This window comes from Xyrauchen texanus, chromosome 3 (assembly GCF_025860055.1).
Source record: "Xyrauchen texanus isolate HMW12.3.18 chromosome 3, RBS_HiC_50CHRs, whole genome shotgun sequence".
NCBI lineage: Eukaryota > Metazoa > Chordata > Actinopteri > Cypriniformes > Catostomidae > Xyrauchen > Xyrauchen texanus.
This window is the reverse complement of record NC_068278.1, coordinates 10993496-11005800: the sequence shown is the minus strand read 5'-3', so window position 1 is coordinate 11005800 and position 12305 is coordinate 10993496. Positions and strand designations below refer to the sequence as shown.

The 12305-nt window shown below is 40.3% G+C and overlaps 1 protein-coding gene across 3 annotated transcripts in view; it reads left to right on the top strand.

Annotated features, from left to right (window-relative positions):
- srek1 (splicing regulatory glutamine/lysine-rich protein 1) overlaps positions 1–12305 on the top strand; it is a 34330-nt gene that overhangs the window by 5286 nt on the left and 16739 nt on the right. The window contains exons 2-4 of one of the 3 annotated variants that reach the window (XM_052097887.1): positions 2512–2892; positions 5941–6069; positions 6407–6522. In XM_052097887.1, coding sequence (XP_051953847.1) covers positions 6039–6069; positions 6407–6522 — 147 coding nt within the window. In that variant the 5' untranslated portion in view covers positions 2512–2892; positions 5941–6038. Of the gene's footprint in view, positions 1–2511; positions 2893–2953; positions 6070–6406; positions 6523–12305 lie in introns of those variants that run through there. The other 2 variants (XM_052097888.1, XM_052097886.1) reach the window with 2 other exon arrangements.

Below are 12305 nucleotides of genomic sequence, written 5' to 3'. Positions count from 1 at the left end.
GCTCCTTATTAGATGTTTTGAGTAAACTCTAGAGACTGTTGTGTGTGAAAATCCCAGGAGATCAGCAGGTACAGAAATACTCAAACCAGCCCATCTGGCACCAACAATCATGCCACTGTCTAAATCAGTGAGTTCACATTTTCTCCCCATTCTGATGGTTGATTTGAACATTTAAAAGAAAAAAAAAATCCTAATTTCTCCCAATTTCAAATTCTTAATTCCCACTACTTAGTAGGACCTCATGGTGGCACCGTTTCTCACCTCAATCTGGATGGTGAAGGACAAGTCTCAGCTGCCTCTGCTTCTGAGAACATCAATCCACGCATCTTATCACGTGGCTCGCTGTGCATGACACCGTGGAGACTCGCAGCACGTGGAGGCTCATGCTACACTCCGTGATCCACACACAACTTACCACGCCTAGCAACCGGGCCAATTTGGTTGCTTGGGAGACCTGGCTGGAGCCACTCGTCACGCCCTGGATTCAAACTCGTGTGACTCCAGGGGTTGTAGTCAGCGTCAATGTTCGCTGAGCTACCCAGGTCCCCGGTTGATGTGAACATTAACTGAAGCTCCTGACCCATATCTGAATGATTTTGTGAACTGCACTGCTGCCACACGATTGGCTGATTAGATAATCGCATGGATGTTTGTTGGTGCCAGAAGGGCTGGTTTGATTATTTCTGTAACTGCTGATCTCCACACACAACAGTCTCTAGAATTTACTCAGAATTGTGCCGAAAACAAAAATATTCAGTGACGGGCAGTTCTGCAGATGGAAATGTCTTGTTGATGAGAGAGGTCAACAGAGAATGGTCAGACTAGTTTGAACTGACAAAGTCTACAGTAACTCAGATAACCTCTCTGTACAATTGTGGTGAGAAGAATAGCATCTCAGAATGGCACGAGGGTGACCTACACGGTGGTTTTAATGTTGTGGGTGATCGGTGTATATTGTTATTCTCATTGTACATTATTCCAAGTGTATTTATATCTTTATACCATGTGTTATATTATCCTGGCATTAATCCAGAAGAAGAATATAGAGAAGTTGAGTTCAGGAGTCTGGAATATAGACCTACTTGTAGCAAAATACATATGCAAATAAATAATAGCATTCTTTACTCATGTCACTCGCATAAAAAACACAGATTATATACTCCTCAAAATGCATCAACACCATGGAAAGAACATAATGAAACAGTTATGCCAAATTAGGAAAATATATGCTTTAACAGCATTTATTATATTAATCTCTAACATAATATAAATAGTTTAATTTTGTTTACATACTTCGTGTGAATAGAGCTTCCGTCAGAGGTTCGTCTTGCAAAACCGTCTCTGATTTGGTGTGAACAGGCCTTTATTCGTAAGCATATTTGTTTACAATGCTGTGTCAAGTTAAATCTAATTTGAAACTTTGAAAAACCCATTTTACTCTCATTATACTCACTCATGCCATCCTAAATGTGGATGACTTTCTTCTGCTGAACACAAATAATTTTTTTTAGAAGAATACTTCAGCTCCAGTGGTTTAATCCATGTCTTTTGAAGTGATCCAATCGAATTTGAGCAAGAACTGATGCATGTGCAGAGCACTAGATGGCACCTGAAGAGTTATTGGGCTTGAATGATCGCCAAGGAGACTGCTGATGTCAAGATTTATAGTGAAAATTGAGTTCTCACCCAACAAAATTGGATCACTTCAGAAGAAAAAGATTAAACAACTGGAGTCTTATAGAATACTTTTATGCTGCCTTTTATGTCCTTTTTGGAGATTGAAAGTTTTGGTCACCATTCACTTGTATGGACCAACAGAGCTGAGATATTCTCCTAAAAATCTTCATTTGTGTTCTGCAGAAGAAAAAGTCATACACATCTTTTCATTTTTGGGTGAACTTTATTTTTCATATAATCACAGTAAATTAACTATAAATTGACAGCCCTAATAAATATGCAAACCCCTTTTGTTGTTTTTTTTAAGTTTTTTTTAAACAAATTACACAAAATAGGGTTTTAAATTATGAGATTTCAAAAATTTTGGTTACAGGGTTTAAAAAATGTACAAACCCCATATAAAATAAGATTTGGTTTGTTCGCCTGAGGTTGACAATCAGCATTTGCTCAACACTAAAGGTATTGTACTTGCTTTACTGGTTGTTTGGTGATACAGAACTACAAATTGACATTTTGAAGTTTCAAGCTCTTTTGCAGTCTCCTCTTTGTGGAAAGTGCTGATTTTAATATGAGCATTGTAAGAGTATGATGGCTACAGGGTATGAGGTTATAGGGTGAGGTCTTCTCAAAGTCTACAGTGCAACAACTGGCTAACCACTTGTTTCTCTCTCTTTTTTTTTTTTGTCTCTTACTGTAAACATCCATATTCATGACAAACAGAGCTTCCCTCTTGCTTGAAATGCTTGTCCTCGTGACTTGGTTCTGGATGGCTTACTACGTTGATTAATTTGGTTTTTGTATGTTTTTTCTGTGTTGATTATGTGTGCATATCAGATGACTAGAGTGGCCCAGGCGTTACACTACTACACTAGCCTGACTCAAGGCTTTGTTTTCCAAGCCACTATACCCGCGGGGGCCCACGCTGCCTTCAAGGGGGGAATGTGACCAGGAGCGTAGCCGCTGAACCTACCAAGATGGAGACCTTGTCTCTTTTTAATTTATTTTCATTTCATTTCCTTTTTGTTTTATTTCTCTCACATGTTTTTTGCCTTTTAGAAGATTTGCATATTCATTGTGTTGTTTTTCTTTTCTTTTTTCTTTTTTTTTTTCCTGCCCCCCTGTCCCTTGCCCCAATCCTACAGTTTCTCTCATTTGCCTGTCTTTGAAAGCTGTCCAGGTTGACTTGACATCCAGTATTGGAGGGAAGTTTGAACGGTACAAGGGCATCCGTTACTAATGTTAAATTATGTTCAGATATACTCCTCCTCTCTCTCTTTCTCTCGCTCCTCTCCACTGATCTGGTTAGGTTTTTTTAATTCAGAAGAATAATAGTTAATATCCATTTAACTGAAGCATTATGTAATATGCACAGTGCCTCATGAATGTGTTCAGACCCCTTGAGGGATAGTACACCCAAAAATTAAAATTTTTGTTTTATGTACACTTACAGTGCATTCAGAAATTATTCAGACCCCCTTTTTAATTTGGTGATGTTGCAGTCTTATGCTAAAATGCTTTAAATATAAAAAAAAATTCACATCAATCTACACTACATACCCCATAATAACAAATCAAAAACCAGGTTTTTGATAACTTCAAATGTATTATTACGAAAAAACTGAAATATCACATTTACAAAGTATTCAGACCCTTAACTCAGTACTTAGTTGAATCACCTTTGGTAGCGATTACAGCCTCAAGTCCTTTTGGGTATGATGCGACAAGCTTTGCATACATGGATTTGGGGGATTTCTGCCATTCTTCTCTGTAGATCCTCTCCAGCTCTGTCAGGTTGTATGGGGACCATCGGTGGACAGCCATTTTCAGGTCTCACCAGAGATGTTCGATTGGGTTCAAGTCCGGGCTCTGGCTGGCATCTCAAGGACATTACAGAGTTGTCCCTAAGCCACACTTGCATTGTCTTAACTGTGTGCTTGTGGTCATTGCACTGTTGGAAGGTGAACCTTTGGCACAGTCTGTGGTCTCTGAGCGCTCTGGACCAGGATTTCTTTAAGGATATCTCTGTATTTTGCTGCGTTCAGCTTTCCTTTAACCCTGACCAATCCCAAACCCAGTCCCTGCAGCTGAAAAAGACCCCCATAGCATGATGCTACCAATACCATGCTTCACTGTTGGGATGGTATTGTGCAGGTGATGTGCAGTGCCTAGTTCCTCTAGACATGAAGTTCAATCTTCATTTCATCAGACCAGAGAATCTTGTTTCTCACAGTCTAAGTGTCCTTTATGTGCTTTTTTTATGAGTCTTGCACTGAGGAGAGGCTTCAGTCTGGCCACTCTGCTATAAAGACCAGATTGGTCGAGTGTTGCAGTGATGGTTGTCCTGCTGCAAGTTTCTCACATCTCTACACAGGATCCCTGGAGCTCAACCAGAGTGAACATCGGGTTCTTGGTCACCTCTCTTCCCATGGCCCTTCTCCCCCGATTGCTCAGTTTGGCCGGGTGGCCAGCTCTAGGAAGAGTCCTGGTTGTCCCGAACTTCCATTTAAGAATTATTGAGGCCACTGTGCTCTTGGGAAGCTTCAGTGAGTCCAAATATGTTTTCAGCCTTCACCAGATCTGTTCCTTGACACAATCCTGTCTCTGAGCTCTGCAGGCAGTTTCTTTGACGTCATGGCTTTGTTTTTCCTCTGATATACATTTTCAGCCTTGAGATCTTATATGGACCAGTGTGTGCCTTTCCAAATCTGCCCAATCAATTGAATTTGCCACCAGTGGACTCCAATCGAAGTGTAGAAACATCTCAAAGTTGATCCAGAGAAATTGGATGCACCTGAGCTAAATTTCAAGTGTCATAGCAAAGGGTCTAAATACTTATAAAAATAGTTTATATATATATGGAAATTTGCAAAGTTATCAAAAATATTTTTTTTTGCCTTGTTATTATAGAGTATGGAGTGTAGATTGATGTGAAAAAATTATTTAAATCATTTTAGCATAAAGATGCAAAGAAAAAAAGTGAAAAATGAAGTGGTCTGAATACTTTCTGAATACACTGTATATCTTCCCCAAACCGCATGACTTTCTTCTATGTTTGAAAAGTATCCTGGTAGCTTTTTTATTTTATTATATATATATATATATGTATGTATATGAAAGTGAATGGGTACGGAGGCTCTCAAGCTCCCAAAAAAGCACAAGAAAAGTAGTCCATTTGATTCGCACAATGTTTTCCAAGTCATCTCAAGCCATATGTTAGCTTTGTGTGAGAAACAGACCAATTTTTAAGTGGATATTCACAAAAAATCTTGCCTTCTGCCATAGCTCTTGAAACTCAATCTCACTTCTGCCTGACCTGAGGTCAGGTGTGAACATTAGCAAGCATGGAAAGTCATACAGGTTTGGAATGGCATAAATCTTGACAGAATTTTTGAGTGAACTACCCCTGTAAATAATTATCTAATTTTACTGAATTACAAGTTCTTAAGTAACTTTTTCTGTTCAAATCATCAAAATTCATAAATGTTGCGTTTTATGTTTGAAAGCATTCTTAACAAAGGTCAAAGACTAAAATGTTTGCATTAGTATTTTATCCTCATGTTTTAATATTTTGTAGAGCCACGTTTTGTAGCAGTGGCCATATGAGACCGACTTTAAAGATTGAAAAAGATTTTGTAGTAATTCAAAATTAGCAGTCATGCTTTGGAGGTTGACATGCTTATGACTATTTAATTCCATTTGCAATGATGCATTGTCTTTGACAGAGTTTTGACAGGCTACTCCTACAAAGACCACCTAATGAAGCACCAATAAGAGAGAATGCAAATACAAGTATTTTCTAACATTGCGTCTAAAACATTAAATCAGTAAAATTATAACCGTCTGATCCAAGGCACATTTATTGCAATGACAGGACATAGCAAAATTCATTAAAAAATATACTCACCTATAGCACATGTTATTGCATGGTTTTGGGGAGAACATTTCCTAAAATGTACATACTTGTAGTACTAAAGTGGTTGAACCTCACATCCATAGAGGTTTTAATGTTCTCCATTCAAAAGCACAGCCATACGAACAATCAGTTTACCCATGATAACTATAGTTACTGTAAGCACCGAGCATGCATAGATATCTGTACCAACATTGGCAGAAACACATATTTAGAGAAATTTGTTGTTAACATTTTTTTCAAATTAATTGTCAAGGCAAAACTTTTCAGGGGTGTCAGTTTGAAGGGGGTGAGGATTTCTCAGACACTTAAATGTTCTTCTTTTCTGTATCTGATGTTCTGTGTGCTATTAGTGATGCAGCCAACATGAACGGTTGTCTTGTGTTGCACACCCTTTCCAACACTGCGAAACGATCGCCCCAGGGAGAAAAGCATCCATGCTTGATATCGTATGGTTCATGACCAATATGTTTCCAGTACAGGTGACCCATCCCACAAGTGTTAACTCATTCTCTACATGTTCTGTTCTGATCTTTTGTTTTAAAAGAGAGGAAAGGACAAATCACAATTTCTCTGTTTTCTTTGTGCAAAAGTCATCCTGTTTTACAGTATGTCTTGTGTTGATAGTAAAAAGGAGAGTTGCTATGCTAGTTCAGATTGTTTGAGAAGACTGTTAATGGTGAGGGATGGAGATGCTCAGGGTGGGTGTTAGAGCGCTAGGCGCTAGTTGGAGGACTCCGCTTCTTGGGTGAAGTCGTAGGTGAAGCAGTGGGCGACATCTCCATTGGCCTCTCTAATGCTAGTGCTTTTGTTCTTAAGGAAAAATCCCTGAAGAGGCAAAGGCACTCTCGCTTTTGGCCCCCGCCCCACCTGTCGCTAGCCTGATGAGCGGTGGAGGACTTCTGCCTATTCCCAGCCCTGCTACGCTACAGAACGTAAAAAAACACACACACACACACACAGAACTCTATAAACTAGGGGTTCCCAAAATGTCTTTGTTTAGCTGAACCCCTTTGACCTAAATGATTTATTTGAAGGACCTCCAGATAATTTGAAAATTGTTAACCTTTCAAAATTTAGGGATTTTGCACTTCAATTTAGGGATGCACCGATATATTGAAAATGCTTTGAAATCAGCAGACTTTGACTTCTGAGACATCGGTAATCGGTATCCATTAATGTGGCACGACTGAATACCCTTGCGGGATTACTAAACCTTAAAAGGCTGCATTTGAAATAAAGTCTGATTTCAGTGCTCCAGTCAGCACTATGTGAGCAAGCTGCACCCTCTAGCGGTCTGGATTACATAATCCATTATACCACTATAGAGCTGATCAGCCGTGATGTCAATTTGTAGGCGAACCTGGAAGTCTAATTTGCCATGGGTTTCCTTGGGATTTTTTACATATTATTTAAATAAGGTCATTACAATATGTGGATGTTTTGTCCTACAACATAAATTAATGTCAAAACTAGGGCTGTAGCAACCATTATAACATGGGGTGTAGGGACATGTCCTCCTGGTAGGAAATTCTACATTATATTTTAAGAGTTTCACCAGCCGTGCAAGGAAATAGTAGCCGACCAGACAGCTAAAAAACATCTTTAAGACCCAGCAAATTCCTCCATCAACTGTTCGCCTCGGCAGTAAACTGAACCAATGCACAAGTGGTTAATCAGTGCAGCCATCACCCATCACCTTTCAGGACTACAGGGCAAAAAATTGGAGGTTAATGACTCTAAGGGTGTGTTCACACTTGGCAGGTTTGATTCAGTTAAAATTAACTCTGGTGCGATTGCTCTGTTAGTGCGGTTTATTTGAACAAGTGTGAACGCAATCACCCGATCCTTGGTGCGCACCAAACAAGCGGACCGAGTCCGCCTGAATAGTATGGCTCGATCCGCTTGCAAACGAACTCTGGTGCCGTTCGATTGATATACAAACACAACAATAACCAAGGACGACTAACAGACCAAAAACAGGAAGTAATTTGCCTAATACTGACCTCAAGCATGCCTGGTTCTTCTCATCATAGGAGCTGTGTTGCCCATTACAGTTCGGTACTGCCATCAGAACTGCCCGTCAGCTGTCCTTGCAGCATATCTTCGCTTGTGTGTGCAACGGAGGAATTCCTGGTGCTGTTTTGACCCTTTACAAAACATTTTAGCTCTTTGTTTGTTCTCAGCTGGTAAAAATACCAGCATATATACATGTATAAATCTAACGAGCGCATTTTGCCCAGCATCCAGCATTGTTTAGGATGTTTTGAATTTAATTTTTTTGGTCCGGACCAAGAGAACCAAACTACAAGTGTAAACACACCCTGGATCGGTATTGGCTCCAATACTGAAGTTTTTAAACGGATCAGGTATCGGTCCGTCGAGCCCGATCTAAATCCGATACTGTGTGTTAGTCATGTTACTATCAAGCTCAAAAAATGATATAAAAGAACCATTAAAACACAATTAAAGTTGTTCATATGACTCGTGCATTTTATTCAAAGCCACTTGAACGTGCGATTGATCTGTGAATCACAAAAGCTGTTTAATAAGTAAATATATAAAATGCACGTGCAGCTCCAGTGCGTCAGTGAATGGCGCTGCTCTCGCACCTATTTTTAGCCTTCACAGCGGTGCGCAATATTTGAGCGCTGCTCACAAACAATATCTCCGATGTAGATGCTCAATAGTTCGGTTCACTTATAATATGCATTTAGAATGGCACTGGAGGTGCATTTTACCAGAACTTGAATAAGAAACGAATTAAACTGCTGTGAACTTGCCTACAAACAGACACATGCAGGACATCCTGGAGAGTTCAGAATGTCAAAATAAAAGCCTGAGGGTTTAAAAGTTAAACGTGCCATGGAGGCAGAGATATGAACTCAGTAGCAGAGTTTATTGAACAGATGATTGAAACAGTGATGTAAACATTGTGAGTAAATCCAGTTAAGCAGAGTGGCAAACAGCAGGTGAGTAATATCCAGACAGGATATAGACACGATGAACAGATAACTCACAACAGTCTTATGATATTTGCAGGCAATAATGAAGACACGGGTATGTTTGACATTAGAAAGGTCTGGAGTCTCAGAGATATACTATAGATGAGAACAGACATAGAGTGTGTGTGAAAGCGGGGTATATATGCAGTCCTTGATTAGCCACTAATGATATGCAGATGCGTGTTATCAGAGTGTTTTGACAGCAGTGAGGAAGAAAGAGAGAGTGAGAGAGAGACCTTTGGATCCGTGACAAAAGGTGCACGATTGAGATATATTACTATACATTACTGTTATAATATATTATTATTATTATTATATATATTTTTTTGAAATTATAATAATATTTAAGTTGAATGAGTTCCACAAAATAACTGAATGAAAAGTGAGCTGATGTTTTACAACTAGACTGAACAAAAAAGAGATCTGAGTCCTTTACAGTCCAGCTGCAAATTTATATCGGCTTATATTGGAAAATTACCATTTATATATTGGTATACTGAGATTTCTGATATCGGAATCAGATCGGAAGAGTAAAAGTGGTATCGGTGCATCCCTAATGACAATGACAGTAATCATGTTCCATCATAACTTTGTTACTCTTGCATTTAAAAGTGCCATTTTCTCACCATCGGTTGCATTTGAGTGCACGCTTTCTCTCTCACACATTCACACATCTCACACACTCACATGTGCATGGAGAGAAAGTTAAGCCACAGACACAAGGATGGTTAAAGGGAAATTTTATTATTTGGTTTTCTTACAAGCTGTAATTAATACAAAAACAGAATAGCTAACAAATATAAACTTATTCTGTGCAATATCTACTTTCTCGTATCAAATCCTCTTCATCAGTGGAGTGTCACTTTAATTCAGCTTGAGCAGGGTAGCAAATATAGACTCAAAATTGAAACTCCCGATATAGTTCAGTTCACACGCTGTTCCCGAGCTGACGCACTGCTTCTGCTTGCGAAGTGAATGCACTTGTTAATATGGACGGCGGAAAAAATATGCACTGCTTCTGTCCTGCTTCGGCATGTGGTGTAAAACAGGATGCTGTTGAATTAACACGGTTATTGTGTGTGTTTTATATTTGTATATATATATATATATATATATATATATATATATATATATATATACGTTCAAATGTATGTAATAATCATGCCTCCTGAACGTCAGAAAACCACAGTAACCACACTTAAAAAAGTGCTTCTATGATGTATGTGTACATGGACCAACTAAAATAGCATCAAGGCATCAAGAACAGACAGATTGACTCTGCTAAATTGATGGCTGTTAACTTTAGGGGTTTAACGTGTAGGGCATGTTAAGACGTGGACACTTTTAACACCTAAACTTTCCTCTCAATGTAAATGACAAGGAAATATGAAGAATGTGCTGTGCATGAAGATGACATGTTCATATGCAAATTGTAAAATAGGACTTTCAAGTTTAGTAGTAGCACTAGTACAATGCGGTATCATATGACAAAATATCTGCATGCCTCTACATCTAAGAGCATAGGTTTACAGGACTGTGATGCTCCGCCAGACATCAATGCCTTCAGAGTAGGTTTACGGGGTTGCTGTCAACCCTGACCCCTGCCCATGTATGTATGTGTGTGTGTGTGTGTGTATATACACTCGCCTAAAGGATTATTAGGAACACCATACTAATACTGTGTTTGACCTCCTTTCGCCTTCAGAACTGCCTTAATTCTACGTGGCATTGATTCAGCAAGGTGCTGAAAGCATTCTTTAGAAATGTTGGCCCATATTGATAGGATAGCATCTTGCAGTTGATGGAGATTTGTGGGATGCACATCCAGGGCACGAAGCTCCCGTTCCACCACATCCCAAAGATGCTCTATTGGGTTGAGATCTGGTGACTGTGGGGGCCATTTTAGTACAGTGAACTCATTGTCATGTTCAAGAAACCAATTTGAAATGATTCAAGCTTTGTGACATGGTGCATTATCCTGCTGGAAGTAACCATCAGAGGATGGGTACATGGTGGCCATAAAGGGATGGACATGGTCAGAAACAATGCTCAGGTAGGCCGTGGCATTTAAACGATGCCCAATTGGCACTAAGGGGCCTAAAGTGTGCCAAGAAAACATCCCTCACACCATTACACCACCACCACCAGCCTGCACAGTGGTAACAAGGCATGATGGATCCATGTTCTCATTCTGTTTACGCCAAATTCTGACTCTACCATCTGAATGTCTCAACAGAAATCGAGACTCATCAGACCAGGCAACATTTTTCCAGTCTTCAACTGTCCAATTTTGGTGAGCTCTTGCAAATTGTAGCCTCTTTTTCCTATTTGTAGTGGAGATGAGTGGTACCGGTGGGGTCTTCTGCTGTTGTAGCCCATCCGCCTCAAGGTTGTGCGTGTTGTGGCTTCACAAATGCTTTGCTGCATACCTCGGTTGTAAGGAGTGGTTATTTCAGGCAAAGTTGCTCTTCTATCAGCTTGAATCAGTCGGCCCATTCTGCACTGACCTCTAGCATCAACAAGGCATTTTCGCCCACAGGACTGCCGCATACTGGATGTTTTTCCCTTTTCACACCATTCTTTGTAAACCCTAGAAATGGTTGTGCGTGAAAATCCCAGTAACTGAGCAGATTGTGAAATACTCAGACCGGCCCGTCTGGCACCAACAATCATGCCACACTCAAAATTGCTTAAATCACCTTTCTTTCCCATTCTGACATTCAGTTTGGAGTTCAGGAGATTGTCTTGACCAGGACCACACCCCTAAATGCATTGAAGCAACTGCCATGTGATTGGTTGATTAGATAATTGTATTAATGAGAAATTGAACAGGTGTTCCTAATAATCCTTTAGGTGAGTGTATATATGTATAGGTGGTGTGGGGACGTGGTCATGTGTCGGTCTGCGGGAGAGAGAGAGTGGTAAGGCTTGTCACCTGGTTCAAAATTAACCCTAACACCTATCTCTTGTTATAGTGATGCGGAGGGAGACATAAAAGGCACGCCGAGTGTCCAAAGATGGAGAGAGCCTATAGTGCTTTCCTTTGTATATACCTTATTTTGATTCCGACGGTGACCGTCGATTGTTTGTGTGTGTGTGTGTGTGTGTGTGTGAGAGTGTGTGAAGCTGAAGAAATTAAAAACACAAACACACACATGACAGACATGCCCGTAAACAATCTCTCTCTCTCTCTCTCTCTTTGGACACTCGGCGTGCCTTTTATGTCTCCCTCCACATCATTATAACAAGAGACAGGTATTAGGGTTAATTATGAACCAGGTGACAAGCCTTACCGCTCTCTCTCTCTCTCTCTCTCTCTCTCTCCCGCAGACAGACACAGGACCACGTCCCCACGCCACAATATATATTATGGCGTGTGAGCAAGAGACAGACACAGTTGGTGTGGCGTCAAGCCTCAGTGAGGCATTTATTGGAAATAATAATGAACGTAAAATGTCCATAAAAGGGGAAAATATAGTGTCTGGGGGAATAGTGTTCATAATAAAGGGGGAATCTGGCATCCTTGCGGTGAGACAGGGCTCCGTGAAGGGCAGGGTAGTGTCTTTTGGAATGGCCCAGGCATGAGGTCTGTGGGCTGCACACGCTCCCCTCCAGGGTCCACTGTGCGAGGGTCGTAGGTGTCCTCGGTGTTCTTGGTGGCCTGACTTCCCAGGCCCGTGGCAGGTGAGAGAGGAAGGCGTGTGCGGTTTTCC